The sequence below is a fragment of the Chroicocephalus ridibundus genome, chromosome 5 (genome assembly GCF_963924245.1).
Source record: "Chroicocephalus ridibundus chromosome 5, bChrRid1.1, whole genome shotgun sequence".
Taxonomy (NCBI): domain Eukaryota; kingdom Metazoa; phylum Chordata; class Aves; order Charadriiformes; family Laridae; genus Chroicocephalus; species Chroicocephalus ridibundus.
The window spans coordinates 81,266,739-81,288,709 of NC_086288.1; the positions used below are offsets into that span (position 1 = coordinate 81,266,739).

The 21,971-nt window shown below is 43.1% G+C and overlaps 1 protein-coding gene across 5 annotated transcripts in view; it reads right to left on the reverse strand.

Annotated features, from left to right (window-relative positions):
• Nucleotides 1-1,155: 1,155 nt before the first annotated feature.
• The window catches only part of WDR17 (WD repeat domain 17), a 61,048-nt gene continuing 40,232 nt past the window's right edge, over nucleotides 1,156-21,971 (reverse strand). For 4 of the 5 annotated variants that reach the window (XM_063335947.1, XM_063335948.1, XM_063335944.1 and 1 more), the window contains exons 17-30: nucleotides 20,059-20,214; nucleotides 19,692-19,756; nucleotides 19,161-19,293; nucleotides 16,683-16,774; nucleotides 15,668-15,767; nucleotides 14,327-14,466; nucleotides 11,101-11,121; nucleotides 9,987-10,098; nucleotides 8,823-8,964; nucleotides 8,630-8,732; nucleotides 7,664-7,765; nucleotides 5,442-5,537; nucleotides 5,094-5,277; nucleotides 1,156-2,407 (exon numbers count right to left, since the gene is read on the reverse strand). In XM_063335947.1, the coding sequence (XP_063192017.1) occupies nucleotides 2,288-2,407; nucleotides 5,094-5,277; nucleotides 5,442-5,537; nucleotides 7,664-7,765; nucleotides 8,630-8,732; nucleotides 8,823-8,964; nucleotides 9,987-10,098; nucleotides 11,101-11,121; nucleotides 14,327-14,466; nucleotides 15,668-15,767; nucleotides 16,683-16,774; nucleotides 19,161-19,293; nucleotides 19,692-19,756; nucleotides 20,059-20,214 (1,566 nt within the window). In that variant the 3' untranslated portion in view covers nucleotides 1,156-2,287. The remainder of the gene's footprint in view (nucleotides 2,408-5,093; nucleotides 5,278-5,441; nucleotides 5,538-7,663; nucleotides 7,766-8,629; nucleotides 8,733-8,822; nucleotides 8,965-9,986; nucleotides 10,099-11,100; nucleotides 11,122-14,326; nucleotides 14,467-15,667; nucleotides 15,768-16,682; nucleotides 16,775-19,160; nucleotides 19,294-19,691; nucleotides 19,757-20,058; nucleotides 20,215-21,971) is intronic. The other variant, XM_063335945.1, reaches the window with a different exon arrangement.

Genomic DNA, 21,971 nt, shown 5'->3' on the forward strand with positions numbered 1-21,971 from the left:
CTTTATTCAAGTAGAGCCAGGACTTTTACAGAAGAGTCGAACGACCATTTGAAGACAAAGGATTCCTTAATACGAAGGGGAAACGTCGGCCTTTGGCCGGCTGTGCCAGGCAATGCAGCCACGCGTCAGCAAACAATCCGAGTATCATTTTTGGAAACGCTGAATCCCTAGTTGTTGCACCCACCGCAGCAACCACAACGACAACCGTCTCCGCCAGCTCCCATCGCTCACCACCGTAAAGAAAACCCCCGTTTGATTCACAGCGACCGTTACCCCGATGAATTCCCGGTAAAAAAGCGCCCTTTGACTCAATTTTTGCATTTCAGCAAGGAAGGAGTTCTTACCCCTCGCTCCCTAATTAAAGAGACGACAGAGTTGTCCAGGATTCCATGATAAGGCACAATTTATGCGCAACAAGCTGATGCGGTGATACTGCGTATTGTAAGATACTTAAAATGCGAAATATTGGGGAAAATCCGTAGGACGCAGCAAAAGATGGTAAATGTAGGAGGGGCGGCCGCCGAGTCCCCCGTCGCTCCCCAGCTCTCCATTAACCACCGTTTCCTACCAGGGCGCACAACTGCCGTGGTAAAACACAACCGGTCCGTCCTTCGGCAGAAGCAGCCCCTCAGGTACACACTGCCGCAAAATTCTTTCACAAATTAGGAGTTTTTATTTCTGAAATCCATCTCTCGCCCCACCCCCGCCCCGCCTCAAGCTCCACAGGGTGAAACAAAGGAAAACATCTCCCAAACGATTCCTGCAAAAAGCAAAACATTCTGTTCCAGCAGCCAAATATGTACAAAAATGTTTTCCTAGAGGTTCCAAAACAGCTAATTCCCTCCCCGCCTCCCCCCAACAGATGCCACAAACCCTTTGACAACGCTCTAGAACATTGACAGAGTGAAATTTTAACTTTTTAAAGAGAAAAAAGCCCAGCAGAGCAGACAGGAATGGATCATTTCTAAGCTCCCCCTCGCGGCGGCGGCGTCACCTGGAGGGAAGCGAGGACGCTGCGCACCCACCACGACCCACCGTTTCTCTTGACATAGTTCTGCCAATTTGCAGTTGTGACTTTTTCATAGTTCATGTCACTACCAGGATTTTAAAATTTACTCTAAAGCAGCAACAAAAAAAAAATAGAACAGCAGATAAAGTAGATTTCCACTTGTGTGCCACCAATGAAGCTAATGAAGAATATTATTAACGACGGCGTCTTTCCTACAAGTAATTCTAAGAATTATTAATAAGAAGAAGTGTAAGATTTGCCCTACGATTAAATTCCACACTAGACACAGCTTTAAAATTTAAATATTCTTAGTATTCTATTGCCATAATTTTCTTCCCATTCGAGCCCAGCTTTAGTAAATAAAAATATACGCACAAGTATTTACTTCTGGTCTGTTGTACTAATATTTATAACTAATACAAAATGTAAAAAGAAAGCAAGTATTTTAAATGTACAGAACATATTTAAATAATTTCAATACATTTGCTGTTTGTTCCTTACAAACCCTTTGTTTTTTGTTTTTTTTTTTAAAAAAAAAAAAGTTTTATAAATATATTTTAGCTTCCAGTGAAAGAAGAAGGGGGACGGTCACCAAAGATGAACTTATTAGAAAATAGAATTTTATAATAATCTAGATATTCAAACCTATCTAACCAAAACGTCGGTAAACATCTTTGTACTGCTATTAAAGCACAAGAATTAACAGATGAAGAAAAAAAAAAATCATCTAAGCACTTTGGAAATCTTCTGTTTGCGCTAGAATCCTGCTTGTAAAAATGAGTTAAAATTCCAAAGGGGGGACCCAACACGTGAAGCAGCCGCAGATTCCGGGCGTTCTAAACCCAGGCTGCGGTCGCTATCGGTAAAGTCATTCGATTTTTCTGCGTTTCAAAGCGTGTTTGTGGGTTTCACAGTTTGTTATCGACCTTTTAAAACCAGATATTTCCTTACTGTTTCCTGCAGATATTTCCTTACTTCCTTTTCAAGGCGCCTGTCACACAGAACTGACCGAAATACGTCGGAATTGTCTGACAATTAGTTAAAAAAGAGACATGGCTGTCTACGAAATTAGGACTTTTTGTGGTTGTTTTTTTTTTTTTTCTTTGGATTCTCAAATAACTTTTTCTTTGGATTATCAACAAACATTTGTATAGAAATCCTTTTCTTACAATTTTCAAAGTCCAAGTTAATTGCCCTTCAGGAGGAATCTTTCCATCCTTTCCAATCAAGGTTAGCGAGGTTATTTCCAGCCCTCGGAAGCCACGAGGAGACGCCTCCTCAGAAGGGGTTCAGCCGGATCCCTGTGCCCAGCGGGGAGAAAGGATTCACTTTGGCCCACATCAACGCGTCGTTCAGCGAAATGGCCGATTTTCCGTCTTCGAGGAAGAAGACGGGACCCTGGACGGCCAAAACGGTTGGGGAGGGAGAGAAAAAGAGAGAGAGCAGACGGATGGCATGAGGACCGCCACAAGGAGAGCACCTTCACCTGAAAACCTGAGTTACAACCAGCATCTACGGTCGTAAAACCCGTACCCACCAACTGAAAGCTTTGATGACAGTTACACTTCCCAAATTGAGCAAAGATGTTATGTTCCAAACTCTGGAGAGCCAACGTTTCATAATCCTGAAATATTTAGCTTTATTTTTAATAATTGTGGTATTTTTTATGTTTCTAAATTATTCCAGAGTTAAATCTACCCTGAATTAGAGTCTGAGGTAACAAGGTTTTTGCCTTCAGAACACTACGCGTTTCATTGTGTCTGTCATTATCGGTGCTGATTTGTGTGTTTCCCCATCTACAAAAACCCCAATCTAATGCCTCCAGGAACCCTTTGAAATCCCAGAGCCTACACGCAGTCTACAGAATAATTGCAAATGTTCACTAAGAAAAGCTTGAAGGAGCAAATCCTGATTCGTCTGATGGAACGAGAGCTATGTGTGAATTTATTCACTTGACAAAATAATGTTCTCAAAGCTATGATTCAGTTTAAGTGCCTTCTTCAAGAGTCAGACTCCCCAAACTCCCCACTTAAAACTTGTAAACCCAAGCAATTAGGCTACGATACTGTAGTATTAACGAAGCGATTAGTGAGCTGCTCTGTAAGGACACCCAATGGTCACTAATCCAGAAATACAGATGCTGCGGATGATGAGCTGGTGAGAGCCCATATTTCATAGAATCACAGACCGGTTTGGGTTGGAAGGGACCTTAAAGCCCCCCCAGTGCCACCCCCTGCCCTGGGCGGGGACACCTCCCACCAGCCCAGGTTGCTCCAAGCCCCGTCCAACCTGGCCTTGAACCCCTCCAGGGATGGGGCAGCCACAGCTTCTGTGGGCACCCTGGGCCAGGGGCTCACCGCCCTCACAGCCAAGAATTTCTGCCTCACATCTCATCTCAGTCTCCCCTCTGTCAGTGGAAAACCCTTCCCCCTCGTCCCACGGCTCCCCTCCCTGCTCCAGAGTCCCTCCCCAGCTTTCCTGGAGCCCCTTGAGGGACTGGCAGGGGCTGGAAGGTCTCCCCGGAGCCTTCTCTTCTCCAGGCTGAACCCCCCCAGCTCTCTCAGCCTGTCCCCACAGCAGAGGGGCTCCAGCCCTCCTGGCATCTCCGGGGCCTCCTCTGGCCCCGCTCCAACAGCTCCGTGTCCTTCCTGTGCTGAGAATTCCTGTGTATTTGCTGTTCTCGTTGAATGCACTCTCACACTGGCAGAGTCCCCCAGCTGCCGGGAAACACTGAGGGCCCAGCCCGAGCCCATGGCTCTGACGGGGACATCTTGGCACCAAGTCTGTTTAGACTCGATGCTCTGCAATGGTGAATTTTTTTTTTTTACCTCAAAAATACCACCGGTGTTCTTTAATCTCTAATTTCTGATGCAAAACTGTCCCTCTTAATGCCCCACCAAGCCTTCGGGCAGGCGCCGTGCATGGCACAGGGGAACCGGCCTTGGCCTTGTGTGGGAGCGTAAATTCACACGGAGACACTGGGGACAGGAGCTGGGGAGGAGCGTTTTCAGGCCCTGTCAGTGTTCCCTTCACGGAAACAACACTGTATAGCAAAGAGGTGTGGTAAGGTATACGTTTAGATCATAAAATCCCCCTCCCCCTCTGCTCTGCCCTGGTGAGGCTGTATCTGGAGCACTGTGTCCAGTTCTGGGCTCCCCAGTTCAAGAGGGACAAGGAACTGCTGGAGAGAGTCCAGCGGAGGCTACAGAGATGATGAGGGGCCTGGAGCATCTCTGTGCCGAGGAAAGGCTGAGAGCCCTGGGGCTGTCCCGCTGGGGAAGAGCAGGCTGAGAGGGGATCTCATCAGTGCTCAGCAAGAGCTAAAGGGTGGGTGTCAGGAGGATGGGGCCAGGCTCTTCTCAGTGGTGCCCGGGGACAGGAGAAGAAAATTCCATCTCAACATGGGGAGGAACTTCTTTGCTGTGAGGGTGGCAGAGCCCTGGCACAGGCTGCCCAGAGAGGTGGTGGAGTCTCCGTCTCTGGAGACATCCCAAACCCGCCTGGACGCGTTCCTGTGCCACCTGCTCTGGGTGACCCTGCTCTGGCAGGGGTGGGACTGGGTGATCTCCAGAGGGCCCTGCCAACCCTGACCATTCCGTGATTCTGTGATAAAGCTCTATGTGAGTGATGAACACATATATCTATTTAGTCTTCTAATATCTGGTTTCAATTAATCAGGAATTACAAGTTTTATAGCCTGCATTTCCATAACAATTAATACTAACAATAGACTAATGTTAGAATGTGGTTGAAGATAACTAATTTCCTGTTTTCTATTCAAGCTGTGGCGAGGTAGTAGGTGATAAGTTATTTTAGACAAAACATTTGGCGAAGGAAATCTGTCTTTCCCATGGAAATGAAAATGTTCTGGATTGGGAAACTGTGTAATTATTTGATTGGACAATTCTTATACAGCCTTTCTTATCTTGAAGATATCAGCTCTTGTTCTCTTTAATTTCTGCTACTGTGACAGGAGGAAAAACATTTTTTTTCCTAAATGATGGAAGGGACTTTAAATTTATGGCAAACTCCCAACTGGTGGCTGCCATGATGGAAAGAGCACCCCGGGGCGCAGAAGACATACCTGTATCCTCAGCCCGGTCAAACAGGAGATGTGGGCATCCGAATGGCTGGGCAGGTTTGAGCCGGTGACGTTGTCCGGCCCCACCATCCCTTTCAGAGGCTCCTCGGGCATTCGGGACACGAGGAGGGAATAGACCCTTCTCTGGGACTCGGACGGCGGCGTGCCCGGTGAGCCGTCGGCAGGCCTGCAGCAAAGGACGCTTGGTTTGCAACTAGGCATCTTCATTGGCGTTAGAAATTAAAAGCCACAAAGCACTCATTTTTTACATTCATATTCAGATTTTACAAAGGAAATAAATACTGTATTTCCAACTACACAGTCACGGTCATTTTCTATTTTTCCACCTACTTGTTTAATTGAGTACAGGCTCTCCAGGCATCCAGTTCCTCTGAGAGCTGTTCGATCTTCAAAGGTACAGATACTTCCCGTCTTTTTAAAAGCTGACTGAAAAGGAATGCAACTAATTAAAGGCCAAGTTAATTCTGACAATGAATATTTTCTTAAAAGAAAAGCAAGACACACAGTAGTAATATAAAACTATTTTTGATTGAACATGGAGATAACTGTATGGAAATAACTTCAAATAACTTTATGGAAATAAATTGATCATTCATGATAATCACTATATTAAACCTTGGAAATATTAAATTACTAGATGTAAAAAGTGTAGATTTTTATTTAAGTTTGATTTTAATTATCGCTATTTACACCTATAAAAAGTGTACATTTTTATTTAGGTTTGATTTTAATTATGCCTATTTACACCTTTGTATTTAAGATTGTCTTTAAATAACTCTATTTTTTTTCTTTATGTTTGAAGGCTATATGTGTTCCTATTTCTTAATAACAGCAGCTTTACTAAAAGGAAGGGCCCATTTTGCCTATATATGGTAGATACAATAAAAATACAGTTGGAGTAACAGGATTCAATACGTGCTCTGGGACAGCCTTGTTTCACCTGGTTACTTGTCGAAAAGAGTTTCAAAACCCTTGCAGTGCCTGCATTTTTTATTTATCAAAATATAATGCAAGGGACACTTATTACCTAATTCAGCAAACATACGCTTGTGTCGGGATGAGTTAAAAATGTCCATCTTAAGCATATAAGTGTCCAGTTTAAGATGGGCTGGAATCTAAACATCTCTGAATCCTGAAAATCTTGGGCAGTCTGAGAAAACACTTATCTTTCTGTTCTTTAAATCCCAGGAGAACTTAAAGCTTGTCAGCCAAAGTATCACAAACTGAGTCTCAAAGATGGCTTGTTACTACAATTAATTATTAATTCAGTATTTTTATTAATTCAGTTTTGGGCCCCTCGCTCCAAGAAAGACATTGAAGTGCTGGAGCGTGTCCAGAGAAGGGCAACGGAGCTGGTGAGGGGTCTGGAGCAGAAGTCTGGTGAGGAGCCGCTGAGGGAGCTGGGGGGGTTCAGCCTGGAGAAGAGGAGGCTGAGGGGAGACCTTCTCGCTCTCTGCAGGTCCCTGAAAGGAGGGGGTAGCCAGGGGGGGTCGGGCTCTTCTCCCAAGGAACAAGCCATGGGACAAAAGGAAATGGCCTCAGGTTGCGCCAGGGGAGGTTTAGGATAGATATTTTAGGATGGAACAATTTCTTCCCGGAAAGGGCTGTCAAGCATTGGAAGAGGCTGCCCAGGGAGGAGTCGCCATCCCTGGAGGGATTTCAAAGCCGGGCAGACGTGGTGCTGAGGGACATGGGGTAGTGGGGGTTTTGGCAGTGTTTGGTTGATGGTTGGACTTGATGATCTTAAAGGTCCCTTTCAACCTAGATGATTCTATGATTCTATTCTATAATTAATAAATAATTAATTTCCATATCAGAATAGCCCTTCTGTAAGAGCTTATATTTCATCTTACTTTCCTTAAGTCTTGTGGCTCAGAAAAGAAAAAAAAAAACAACAAACCCAACAGTTCTTTTCCCCTTTCCCTGCGGTGAGCTGGTTCAAGAGTCAAGTCTAGTCAAGTAGGCCCAGTCAACAGGTCAGGTCAAGCCAGGTGACTGGTTGGGGTTGAGCGGGGCCCATAGGCAGGACCAGGCCAGGTTGGATCAAGTGGGCCAGGTGAGGCGTGTTAATGCCTGGGAGTATCCACCCACCCAGCAACAGAAGGTCCAGCCAGGTTTCTTGGTGGGAATCAAGGTAGTTCTCAGTCATGAACTCCAAGTTCAATGCTTGTCCTTGTGGCTACTGAGCAAGTCTGGGCAAATGGTCTAACACATAGATACTAAATTAGAATTTTTACTGCCAACATATAATCCCACTGAATACTTGTCTACTTCTAAAAATCGTTTTTTTCACAGAACAAAGAGTTTGATTGAAATCCCGGAATCACAACTTGTTACGTTACCCCAGAAACTTCTACATGTCGAACGCACAAAGAAAGTGCAGAGGGTTCTATACGCAGGCAGGGGCATGCCCTTACAACTTTATAAGAGAACTGGGAACTAGGATTGTTACTTCTTTTTGGGGTGGGTGGGAGGGGAAAGTGGGGAAAATGTATGGCCTACGTCATAATAGGGCCTGGGACGTCTCAGCGTTACTGAAAAAACAATATTACCTCGTGTACTCATAAAGTGCGGGTACGATGCTGTTGTACTGTCTTCTGATGGCGAGCAGAGCACCGATGTAGCCACACAAAATCAGCAACTCATTCCGAAATCTATAAATGGACAGATATTAATCATGAGCAATTACAAACATTTGCAAAAAAAAACCCATGAAACAAATTTATATTCAAATTGTAATTTTAAAACTTAATTGAGTCGTCCATCTTTTGTGGAGAATTTCTTTGCTGATTATGCTTGTTTTCTGTGTGGTGTAATTGTTAAAACAGACTCCTTCTGCTTCACGTTGATTTCAATTATTATATTTTAAATAGCTTGTACAACACACAGTTATTAAGCACAATCATGGAAAGTTACAAAAACAAGGCCATTCAGCTCTTTTAGTAGGATAAAGCTCTACATGTAAATAAAATCGCCCCACGTATTAGGGCAGACTTCAGTTTCGCCAAGTTTCCCCGCAGGCAAGAGCTTTTTCGCTCCTTTTAGTTCTGCGCAGGCAGCTCAGGCCCAGCTGCAACCACAGGACATCCAGGTGAACCGCAGCAATCCAGCTATTTTAGACCTAATTCTGAGAGCGACAGCTCAACTTTCCTTAACACTTTGACATAAAACCTGTATTACGTGTGGTACCCCCGCTCTTTTTCTTCAGGAAACGGAAACCAGAGCTGATCAAAGTGAGATTCTTCAGATAAGACCAACACCGATCACACATTGTAAATGCCCCACAGAGAAAGAAGCAGTAAAATATCTTTTTTTCTTCTTACTAAACCTTGACAGTTTAGGAAAATTCCACATTCTATTCTCCAGATAGAGAACCGGCCTTGTTGTTGATATTTATTTGTACCCCTCTTCCGGTAAACAAAAAAGTGATACTAACAGCACACACCTATATTTTTTTTAATTCCAAAAGTTTCCTTTAATGAAACTTCCACTTTTATAAGGAAGGGAAATGTACTCACTCACTGCATTTATGCAACACTAATCGTTCAGTGCGTATGTAACTTAGAAGATCAAGGTAGGGACAGACTGAATCTAAAGTCCAATCTGAGCCACAGAGTTGTTCTGTTGAAAAAACAGAAAGAAAAAAGGTCTCAAGAGGCAAGTCACACCAAGGACTTACGCTTTAAAAGGTTTCCTCCTCCGAGCACCCACCTTTCACATGCTGAATGCCGACAGGGAGAGCCTTTTCAGGTTCTGTGCTCAACAGATAGTACTTTATAGTTTCGAATATGTCCCCATCTGCTTGAACTGTCTCTGCCAATCGCAGACATTCTTCTACATCGGGAAGATTACACTGGAAAACAAAGATTTTGCCGAAGAATTATTGTAAGGTTCAAACAATTCTGTAGGGTGCCAAGAAATACTGAAGTTTGTACATAATCATAGAATCATAGAATAATTTAGTTTGGAAGGGACCTTGAAGCCCACCCGGTGCCACCCCCTGCCCTGGGCAGGGACACCTCCCACCAGCCCAGGTTGCTCCAAGCCCCGTCCAACCTGGCCTTGAACCCCTCCAGGGATGGGGCAGCCACAGCTTCTCTGGGCACCCTGGGCCAGGGGCTCACCGCCCTCACAGCCAAGAATTTCTGCCTCACATCTCATCTCAGTCTCCCCTCTGTCAGTGTAAAACCCTTCCCCCTCGTCCCATGGCTCCCCTCCCTGCTCCAGAGTCCCTCCCCAGCTTTCCTGGAGCCCCTTTAGGGCCTGGAAGGGGCTGGAAGGTCTCCCCGGAGCCTTCTCTTCTCCAGGCTGAACCCCCCCAGCTCTCTCAGCTTGTCAGCAGTAAGATCAAACTCTCTATGGAAGAATTTAAGCAGCATCAGTTTCCATTGCTAAAGTTTTTGTGAAGGTTTTACTACTGCTTAATAGCCTGAGCTGAACATTAAGGAGCTGGTGGAGCCCCTTCTGCTGCTGAAGAGGAAGGGGGGGGGGATTTAAGGAGGTTACAGACATGAGATGTAAAATAATCCAGGATCGGACAGAAAGGTGATCTGCCAAGACACGATTAGGCCGCACGTCAGTGATGAGGAGGTTATAAGTCACACTGGTAGGTAATTCAGAAGACCATGAGCTACTTCAGAAGTAACCCATGTAAGACTACACACAGAGCAGAATTCAAGAACTGAAGTTTTTCTTGTGCAACGCTAAAAATAAAATCAATGACAACTAAAAGAGTAAAAAAGGACACGTAACATATAAGACTGCTAGTGACACATTCATCCTACAGATGTATTTGGCCTTAAATTTTCTGAAATTAGTAAATAAATCAATACAAAACCCCTTGTTAGGGTTCAGGCAAATTCTTTCTCACGGTACCTTTTCATGCAGGTCATTTATTTCTGCTGCGCATCCAGGATAGAAAGCACATAGCTTCACTAACTGCAGTTTATTATCAGGAATCATCATGAGAAGATCAGCTGCTAAATCCCTGCACAAACAAAAGATGACGTGTAGTTACTCCTGCTGGTTTGTAAGAGAAGGAAACTCGGTTTTCTCTTTTACATTCCTTTTATAACAAAGGGTTTACTGAAAAAAATACTATTCCTAGAGAAGAGCACGTCCCAGACCATGACAAAGAGAAGCTACCTCAGGCTCTAGTTTGGTGCAATAAATGAGGCTTAATCTAGTCATCTTTTTTTTTTTTGAATTCAGGTGGTAATTTTGTGTTGCTTTAGCTGGTTGAATGAAATGGCTGTGCGTTCCTCAAGCATCGGAGCCACCTCCAAGTGAGATGGAAGGATACGCCAGCAGGGATGGGAAGGGAGAGTAGAACCTCTCTCCAGTTTGAAAGAAGGGAAGACATTAGCGTGGCCCTGGGTCACGAAACCTTCCTCAAACTTCCAGGCTTCTAGAGCTCCATGGCAGCATAAAACATGCCTCAAAAGCACCTCTCGGCTTCTGAACGGCTACTGCTTCTGCCACATTACAAAAGAGAGATTACACAAAAAAAAAAGAACACGATGCCTATTTTCATCCTTCTGAAAGGAAAACTGAGTTTTAACAAGCTGACGTTTCTTGAAATATTCCTAACTTTTTACCATTTGTTACCCCCTCAACACAACAAGCAGCTGGAGGGAACACGTGTAAATATTAATAAACTATTTTGAAACAATTATTCAATTATAGCTTTTTTAAATAACAGATTATTCTGGTTGTTCCGTGACTCTTCTATTCACGCAGGCGTCATTTCTCCTGTCACCCCCAAGACTGACTTGCCCCTGTGTAAGGCAAAAACTCCTGCTGGATTTTCCGAATGGGGTCCTTGGCTTAAAAATATTTAGGTGAGCTACTGTCCAACATCTGCAGCTGCTTTCCAGCCCACTTCCAAGTATTGATCACAATTAATAACTTAGAACACTTAGTTTAAGCTTATTTTTGGCATTAGTAAAGTCACACGCTTTTCAACTCTCTCCATAAACAAGCGAAATACCTGTATCCAAGTGATGGAAAGCTAAAAGGGAGACATTGAAACAGCAATGAACAAAACTTTGCTTTGTATTCTTACTTTACACAGGAAAAATCTAACAGAAAAATAATTAAACTACAACAGCAGATCTAAGGGTCAGTTTAACCGACTTCGTTTAACAAAAATAACCAAAAAAGCCTTTTGACAACCAAAAGCAGCTGATGGCCAAAAGGCCTTTGGAAAATTTGCTACACCGTTACCACGCAAGAGCCACTTTTCCAAGATACAGAAAGGCTCCTTCAGAATGTAGTGTATTTCACAAGTTCTTAAACTATTTTCAAGATCAGCTACTCACACGCACTCATCTGCACGGGCAATTTAAAACGTTTTCAAAAGGGATTAGAAATTGCTCAGCCAAAATACTGAAATCGAATGCTTATTTAAAAAAAATCCACGGCCCTCACATAACGGCCCACAAATTGTGTTACCTGGAATGCTTTTTTTTTTTAAGAATTAAACTGAAAAAACACTGGCGGTATAAAGCATAACAGCAGGTGGCTGAGTCCGCATGGGCAGGATTCGGTATCTCAAGTAAAATACCGCGAGCCGCCTGAGCAGCAGAAGGGTGCTTTGAGCAGTACTGAGGTGCTAAACACAAATAAAATGCAAACGGTCGTCTTAAAGACTCGCGCATTTTCCCAAGGCTGTAGATTTGGAAAGATGGGGAAGGGCACAAACGTTTAGTTTTGACTTTTTTCGTTTGGATTTTGTATTTTAGAGCACTGCTAAAAAATAAAATAAAATGAAAAATATACACCCCCCCCAAAAAAACCCCACAACCAAACACCAAAACACATTCCCATAACTGATTTCATTACTAACCCATCAAGGCGCTTTCGGTATTCCTTGAGGTGTCTACAATTAAGCGTGTCTCTACAACTGAAGTGTTTCCAATTGATGGGTATCTCCAAGCGAAACAACCAGTAAGCCCCAAAAGGGCAAATATCAGACGCCCTTGAACTCCAGCTTCCCCGTACTTGGAGTGGACCAAGGGGAACTATGCTGTGCCAGTATCTCTTTACTCCAAAATATGAAGAGATTCATGAATCTCTGATCTTTTCCTACAGAACAGAAAAATGTTCCGTAGTGGCTGCAGACCAGAGTCCAGGATTGCAGGGTGTCGCTGGACCAGGTGCAGCACATGAAACCCACTGACAAACCCGGGTGGATACTTGGGCAATACACACGACACCAATCTGAAATTCTACCACGTATATCCATGTAGACTTCAGTGCACACCTGCCCTAAGTTTGCAGGAGTTTTATGTACATGCACATAAATGCCGTGCTATCATAAACACTTGGTACAGCAATGACATCAGAACTAGCTTTTGTTATGGAACTGGGAAAAACAGAATCATATAATCACAGTTTGGGTGGGAAGGGACCTTAAAGCCCACCCAGTGCCACCCCCTGCCCTGGGCAGGGACACCTCCCACCAGCCCAGGTTGCTCCAAGCCCCGTCCAACCTGGCCTTGAACCCCTCCAGGGATGGGGCAGCCACAGCTTCTCTGGGCACCCTGGGCCAGGGGCTCACCGCCCTCACAGACAAGAATTTCTGCCTCAGATCTAACCTAAATCTCCTCTGTTTCAGTTTGAAGCCATTCCCCCTCTTCCTATCACTACATGCCCTTGTAAAACATCCCTCCCCAGCTTTCTTGTCGGTGACCTTCAGATACCAGAAAGCTGCTCTAAGGTCTCCCCGGAGCCTTCTCTTCTCCAGGCTGAACCCCCCCAGCTCTCTCAGCCTGTCCTCACAGCAGAGGGGCTCCAGCCCTCCCAGCATCTCCGGGGCCTCCTCTGGCCCCGCTCCAACAGCTCCGTGTCCTTCTGCTGTTGGTGCCCCAGCGCTGGAGGCAGCACTGCAGGGGGGTCTCACAGAGCGGAGCAGAGGGGCAGAATCCCCCCCTCGCCCTGCTGCCCACGCTGCTGGGGATGCAGCCCAGGCTGCGGGGGATTTCTGGGCTCCAAGAGCACATTGCTGGGGCACGTCCAGCTTCTCATCCACTAACATGAAGTCCTTCTCAGCAGGGCTGCTCTCTGTCCCTTCATCCCCCAGCCTGTGCTGATACCGGGAGCTGCCCCAACCCCTGAGCACGATCCTGCACTAATATACAGTGGTTTTTCTTAACTCCATGTCCAGTGCTTCCTATCAGAGGCTATTTAAAAATCACCCTTCACAATGAAGGCAGGGAGGTCAGAGAAAGAGCTTCAGAGACTTCATAAGCTGCAGACGGAGTTGCGAAAACAACCCTGTTAGAACTGGTGCAATGCAGACGTGCTAAATCATTGCAAAGCCACAGCAGCAAGTCATCCATTTCTTATTTTATCGTTTTCTCCAGTGCTTCATCGTCTAGGGCATGCTAAATGCTCTGCAGGGAGGGCTTCCACTGGGTTTCTCTCAGTCCCCCTCTGGATGCTTAAGCAAATACCAACCGTAGCAGAAAAACTGATGCTTAATTCCAGTATTTGTTGAAGCAGATGTTTTCTATGAAATGTTAATTCCAAAACACCTGTACAGCTGCCAAATATACCTTAGCGTGATTTCCTGCTTTTCAATGGTCGACGAAAACTAGACCAAAACGTATCCTTCAAAGTAAAACTACTGCAAGGAGGAAAAGAATATATAGCAGAGAGAAAGCTTCCGCTGCCTGCAACAGAGGAATGACCCACTCCTGCAGAATTAATCTTGTTTCCTCCTTAAATCTTGTCAGCTGTCTTGTATTCCCAATACCGGTATAAAATAATTCCTCAGCCTTTCAGCAGGTACATTTTTCCAGCAAGTGCTCAAAAATCCCTTCACAGATCTTACTTAAGCTTCTGTTCCTTTTGACTTCAGAATTCAATTCTAGCCTTACTTAGTGCGAATCAGCCATTTTTACCCCGTACCGGCTAGGATTTATTATGCCACTATTGCCCAAGTACCTGGGGTTTTTCAGCAGGTTTCATACTCTGTTTGACAACGACTCTTCCCTCATTTGCAATGCCGCCATCAGGGATTCTGAGATTAAAGCGGTACATTCGCACGCCTGGTGCTTTAAAGGTCTAATACGGCAATTCTTATTCTATCTACCCACGGTGGTTTGGTGTCTGTAAGTCTCAGAATGAAACACCTTTATCGTTTTGTCAGGGGGAAGGAAAAAAAAAAAAATTAAAAAAAAAAAATCTTCTTTGGATTAAGAAATTCTTACCATGTTGTTACTGTCATACATTTTCTTGCTAGTAATTCTAGGGCATAATGTGTTGCTTGTGCTGCACTTTCTCCTAAGACAGTACCCACACTGATTGCCAACTCCAGCTCATTTCCACGAATCAGGGCTGCCATCGCAAGCTTGCTCAACGAAAAAATTATAGCATTAAGGCACACAAGCATTTCTGGGGATTCACCATGTTGAGCATAAGACATTCATTTATGAGGTTGTTTTTTTTTACAGAAGGACAAAATATGCATTAATTAAAGCTACTTTATGTATGAACTTGGGTCTCTTGAATGAGTCAGTAATTGCGCACCTTGTGTTAATCAGTTTTTAAATAACCAAATAGACTTCCTTTAGCACAATCTTCCTTTATTCAACCAAAGAGATAATACCTACAGTAAAAAGCATGATAGATAGCAATTCCTTCTAGTCTTAAGTAAGGACACAAGCTTTCAGAGTGTGTATTTCCCCTCTCTTTTGATGAAAGGAAACAAAAAAAAAACCCAAAACCCAAAAGGAGACACAAAAAACCAACCAAAAACCCAGGCCAGGAAGGGGTCTCCCGTTCTTACCCTCTCTGGGCAACTGGAGTTTTGACAGGGATAGCAGAATATTAAACAGGAAGAGAATACGCAACAACTTCAAACATGTCTATTTTGAAATACTGAATTAACTGATTATTGCTTTCCCTCAGAACAGCTCATTAAGGTGGAATTTTACTTATTTCAGGGGATAGAGGAGGAAAAATATGTTGGATCAACAACAAAATGCAGAGAGAAAGAGGAAAAGAAACAATTTGTCAAACTACAAAAAAAAAAAAAAAAGAAAGCCTAATAAAATGTTTCTTACGTCTCAGCCCTATTCTTGTGCTGAGGGGTGGGGTTTTTTCATTTTTACTTCACCATTGAGACGGGGAATTCTACAAGGGAGAGATTACATCTTTTGTGGCAAAATGAAGTCCCAGTTCTGATGGGTCTTTTGAGTCACCATCAACAGCAATAATTACGTGTATATGTAAGGTACTCAGGCACCTTATATTTTCTGATACGACAAGATACTATATATATGAAAATACAATTAAATAATAACATACTACTATCCGTGCATGACAGAAATCTTGAATTTGATAGAATTAAGGGAGTTTTGCTACTAACTTCAATATTGTAAGGATCAAACTCTCTATATAAATATATACAAAGCAAATACCAAGTCTAAGGAATGCATTTTAGAATGTCGTACATACATTTTAAAAACCAGTTAACATGTGGAGGTGTAAAAAGGAAGTCAGTGATGGCCCTTCCATAGTTAAATATTAAAAAAAATAATAATAATTACCTCTATATTTTCAACAGCCAGATGGCAACACGCTGCAAGCACTGCATGGCCATCCTGGAAATACCATTCTGCCAGTTCCTTACTGACCTTGTGCAGGAGCCTGCAACACCAAAACATGAATTCTGCAAGGTCCCTTCAAGCTTGGAGTTCTTCGGTTCTTATTTTACATACGAGTCACCACATTTGCTTCTGTACCCTAAAATCCCTCTATTTGACTTACAGATAACAACACCGCTAGCTTTCAAAATGCAGTTTGGACTTCATCCACTACTTATGTTGGGGGATATTCAGGTGGATCAGTTTGTCAAAATCCACATCAGCATGGAAAAGTCTCTTCAGACTGACAGAAGAACAATCAAATCTTTGGGTTTTTATCCTGTACTTGTGAACTCTGCATAAATATCTCTAATTGCTCAAAAGCTGCACATGTAAATGAAGTAACACCACAGCCTCCAAGCTGCTTTTGTTACGACACATATCACTAAATCACTTGATTTAGGTTTTTGAGCACTGTTCTAAACAAGGAGAGACGCAGGGTTTCTTTTATGGGCGCACACAATGAAAACGTGGCCATTAGTGCACATTGTCAGAACTTCACCGGCAATAAACTGGGAAGCTCCAGGAGGAGATGATGCATAAAATATAAGGTCTCACAGATACTTGTTAATGCTAAACCTTACTCTGCTTACCAAAAGTTCTAAGTTCACGTGCCACATATTTAAACATATTTAAGTAGGTAGGAACGCACCTTAAAGATCAAGCGAATGAAAAGGATATTTATAATTATAACATATACATATGAAAAATCCATTTGGTGCTAGGAGGCAGCACAACGGCGGAATTATTCAGTGTAGCACCAGTTAGTGACTCTATCAACTCAGTACTAGAAGATGTAATATTTTGTCATCGAATTCTATGTTGCTGATGCCAAATTAAACCGATAAGGCTTATCTCCCTTGACAACTTTACATTCTGCACAAAAATGAGGCTTTAGATATAAACTAGAACAACTTACTCATTATAATCATCTGTATTGTTTGCACCAGGACTTGAAGATCCAGTTGCTGTAGAAAGCGGTGACATTTGTATATTGCCCTCACAAGCTGCCTAGATGTGAATAAAAAAAATGGATTAATTAATGCACCAACCATAATGAAAATGAAATGTGATTTTTCATAGAATCATAGACTGTGTTGGGTTGGAAGGGACCTCTAAAGGCCATCTAGTCCAACCCCCTGCAGTCAGCAGGGACATCTCCAACTAGATCAGGTTGCTCAGAGCCTCATCCAGCCTGGCCTTGAATGTCTCCAGGGATGGGGCCTCCACCCCCTCTCTGGGCAACCTGGGCCAGTGTCTCACCACCCTCAGTGGAAAGAACTTCTTCCTAATGTCTAATCTAAACCTGCCCTGCTCTAGTTTAAACCATTGCCCCTTGTCCTGTCGCTACATGCCCTTGCAAACAGCCCCTCCCCAGCTTTCCTGTAGGCCCTCTTCAGGTACTGGAAGGCCGCTATAAGGTCTACCCAGAGCCTTCTCTTCTCCAGGCTGAACACCCCCAGCTCTCTCAGCCTGTCCTCACAGCAGAGGGGCTCCAGCCCTTGGATCATCTTCATGGCCCTCCTCTGGCCCTGCTCCAAAAGGTCCATGTCCTTCTTGTGCTGAGGGCTCCAGAGCTGGACACAGTACTGCAGGTGGGGTCCCACCAGAGCAGAGTAGAGGGGGAGAATCACCTCTCTGGATCTGCTGGACACGGTCCTTTTGATGCAGCCCAGGATGCAATTGGCCTTCTGGGCTGCAAGTGCACATTGCCTGCTCACGTCCAGCTTTTCATCCACCCCCAAGTCCTTTTCCGCAGGGCTGCTCTCTATCATGTCATCCCCCAACCTGTATTGGTAACGAGGATTGTCCCAACCCAAGTGTAGGACCTTGCACTTGGTCTTGTTGAACTTCAACCACAAAAAATAATCTAAGATCTCTAAAAATCTTTCTAAAGCAAAGGAAATGTTGAAACCAATGAACTTACTCACAGCTAAATCTGAGCCTAGTTGTAGCCAGCCATATGAGAACCTCTACCAAAGCACGAGACCTCTTCCCTCCTATGAATTTGTACAGGATTTTTCCAGCATTTGAATACACTTAAAATGGACAGTGACGGCTACAACCTTGATTTTTACACCCCTAGGAGTGAGTGGCTGTGATTGAAGGAAAGCTGGGTAGACATAGTGCTTGGAGATGTGGTTTAGCGATGGCTTCTGTCAGGGTTAGGTTGATGGTTGGACTAGATGATCTGAAAGGCCCCTTTCAACCGAGGCGATTCTATGATTCTATGAACTATGTAGACACACGTCCCAGTAGGTACATCTGGAAATGGTTTATACAGTGGCATCAGCTGAACCTTTTTCGTATCTGGCAATAAATTATTTCTAACATTAAATGAGAAGAGATCGGTGTGTGTTAAAAGGAAAGTCGTTCACGAGTTTTAAGGTGTAGTTCGGGTAACAACATTAAAACTCAGGGCTTGGTTAAAAGTCAAAAAAAGTCCTATTATTTTGTTGCTACGTGTTATCTGATTAAACCTTTGAGACAAAGACTATTCTATGAATTGGAATAAAAGCAACCTCTACAACGGCGCTCTTTCAAGGAAAATGACGATCTTTCCAAGCCTTTAAGGTTCAAACATTATAACTTGTTAAATTTAGGCATACTCCAAAGTTCCATTCTGTGCACTATTCAGCTACTATTAGAAGAACAACATGCAGACAGACAATTTCTAACGGACAAATTCAAGCACCTTATTGAAGTTCTTCCCTCTGAGGCAACTGAATGTTCAAGGACAGGTAGGCATGAGAGAATGCACCAGGGACAAATCTTGCCAGTTTATTTAACAAATTATATTAAGTATGTAGAAATTACTCAAAAAGAATACAGGAGTGTTGAGAAAGAGTGGAACAAAGTATCAGGTCTCGCATGTTTTGTGCGCCCTTTAACTTGTGTTTACATTAGGAAGCAGAAGGGACACACGTACTTCTGGTAATTTCTTGTACCATTTTTTGCATTCGTTTTAAAAGTTTGATTTCCTGTATCGATTACTGCTGCAGTTGAGCAGTTTCACCCAAAGATTTTACGGAAAGTACTATACCCAGGACCTCAGTAGAAATGCGAGAGAAATCCTGCGTGTCTTAGACATCAAGGGCAATACTGACTGCTGAAAATCAGGTTAATTTTCTACTTCAACCAAAACCAAATACGTCAGTTTTCATTATGGGCATTTGATTGCAATTTAGAAGAGTCAGGCTTAAAATCTGTAAGCATGAGAAACCTTTTAATGATTTCTGCGTAAAAACTGGCCAATAGAATACACAAATAAAGAGCAGGGTATGATTATTTAGCCATTTGCAAAAGTGAATGGAGGTAGCCTTTTAAATATGTTTGTCATCTGCAGGGTTAGAAACGAATAGCTAAATACATCTCCCACGGTTAGACCTAACAATACCTGTGCAACAAGCAGAGCCTCTTTAAGCTGGCCTCTTGACGTAAAGAAAGAAACTAGTTTCTTCACATCTCCGATAGCTATGCAGTATGGGATGACATCATCGTTTTCTTCCTGAATTAACTGATCAGCTCTCCTAATTAAACAAATGAACAAATAAACAAGAAAGATCTACACACATAACTGATCATTAAACTTATCTCTACAGAACAGGGGCTAGATGAAGCCACATAAAGTTCACTGAAACCCATCTGCCTTTCCAGATCTCAGAGACTTGCAAACTGTGGCTACTGCACTGAGGAGTTTCCAGTTAAACCAGCAATTTATGCTCCGTTTAACTGGATTCCTGTACACAAGATCAGTGTTGAAAACCCCAACGGTCCCACCCCAAAGCTTACTGAACAAAAAGGAACATCACTAGAATCTGTAGCCAAAGCCAAGCACAACTGATATTAGTATCCATCCCTCCCACTTGTCTGCGTCCTTTTATGGACAAAACAGCATCACATTTTTATATGATTTTATATTTTTTACCTTTGCATTAACTTCCTCCAGTATTTCATCGAGACACCAGGTGCAACGGAGAGAGCTTTGTCCCACTGGAAGAAAGCAGCAATACATTTAACCCGATCAATTTATTTTGAGAAACAGCTGTATTTTTAATGATTTTCATGTTTCTTCCATTAAAAAGAATTTTTCCATTAAAAAGAAATTTGTCCAGAGGTTAAATAAGGAATGAGCTACGCATTAGACTGAATACGTTAAAAATAATATAATTGGAGCAAGATTACTCTTTTCTGGACTTATGACCCATTTTGTTGCTCCTCAACCTTTGCTAGGGTAGCTGGTTTTCAGAAACCTTCACATTTTATTGTTTTTCAGTAATGTTCTGATACTTTACCTCTCCAAGTTCTACCATTAGTTCACAGTATCGCTGAATTTGTCCTAATCTTAAATGTATTTCTGCAGCTTCTTTAAGCCTCTCCTCTTTGCTTGGCGCACCAATACCGCCTCCAAACTTGGACATTTTTACTGTTGTCAGTTCTTGTGCCTTGGACTGAGGAGGGGGGAAAAAAAAGGTTTAAAAAAAGTAAAAATGAGGAAAAAAAAAAAAAAGAGTACAGTTTTCTGTGATGAAAACAAGTTCTTTTAAGAATGAGGTACAAACATTACAATGGAATATAAAGGCTATCATTTAAGAAAAAATCCTTTTGAGGAAAGGATAATTGGAAGAGAAGAGATTACAATGAGATTACGGTGAACTAATTAGAAGAGTTTACAGTGAGATTACAGAGAAGTGTTTATATTGTTAAGGTAACTGTGTTAGTGCTTTGTTACACATACACATTTTTCTCGGTTATCTTCCTTCAATCTTTTTTCATATATTTTTATTCTCAACCATTTTCTTATATGTAATAGTAATTCACCCAGATGGACATCATAAAAAACCTCGTTATTTTTGAAATTTCAAGAAAATATTTGTGAACATAAAGCATACAGAGCTGGAAATTGTACCTTTTGCCATTATAATGGTGTCTAAATAAGGAATAAAGACAGTAGGCTCAACCTGTGTCCTGATTTGTTGCACCCCATTAACCACATGAGCAATAAATTATTTATATTCCCAACCACTGCAATTTTTTATATTAGTTTCACTTCACATCTCAAGAATTCTCCGTTTAACTCTATCATCAATGCACATGAGATGGCGCTTGGTTCTTCATAGCTTTGCAGTGTCACATCTGGAGGATGGAGAACAAACTTTGAACTTTCTCCACCAAACCAAACCAATGTAGACCAAGGGCAGCTGCTGGGAAAGGCAAAGGATCTGTTTCTTTTAAAACAAACTATGTTACTTTTTTACTTGGCACCTCTATCTTTTTCATCATTTTCATGCTGAAGTCTCCAAAGTATCCTCTCTGCTAGAAACAGAAAAATACACTTGCTCTACGTCCCTGCTCCATCCTGGGAAAAAACGGTATTGGCAGCCAACACACAAGCAGCCAGCATCGCCCTACCCCTGCTTTCTCTTAACGCTCTCAAGCAAGACTCTGAGCCATCAAAAAGAGGACAAAATGCTTTTAATTAACGGGAACACTTAATCCACAGAATGCTCAGCAATTACGGCAGTTATCCTAGGACACCCGAGTTATAAATGCATGAAATCACGTTACACGATAAACAGACTGCTTGCGCTGCAGGAGTCAAGAATGAGTTTCTTCTCCTCGGGCTAACTGGCTGAGAAAACTGGGGTTTGGACACACGGACACACACTTCGAGCTTCATAATATTAGTAGAGCAGCAGCTATTATCAGAGTTAAAATCACCAATAAAAAACTTCCACCGCTTAAGAGTCATAAAGTATGTAGGACACTCTTTAAGAGTTTGATTTTGCAAAATAGCCCACAGCAGCAACCCAGCTGATCACAGAGTCACAGAATGGTTTGGGTTGGAAGGGACCTTAGAGATCACCCAGTGCCACCCCCTGCCCTGGGCAGGGACACCTCCCACCAGCCCAGGTTGCTCCAAGCCCCGTCCAACCTGGCCTTGAACCCCTGCAGGGATGGGGCAAAGAGCTGGCAGTGTCTAGCCCTGGGGGTGGCAGGGGGAGTCAGGCAGCTCCTGACCTACCAACACATCTCTCTTCTCTATTTCCAAGCCTGTCACTAGAGTATGGGATCCCTTAGGATCCCCCTAAGGAGTCCCCGGCAGAACCATCTACTGTGTGTCTGGCTGCATACTCGTATATGCAGCTACTAATAAATTTGTGTTCTAGCACTTGACTTTCACGTTCACATCCGAGTCGCCCTTCAG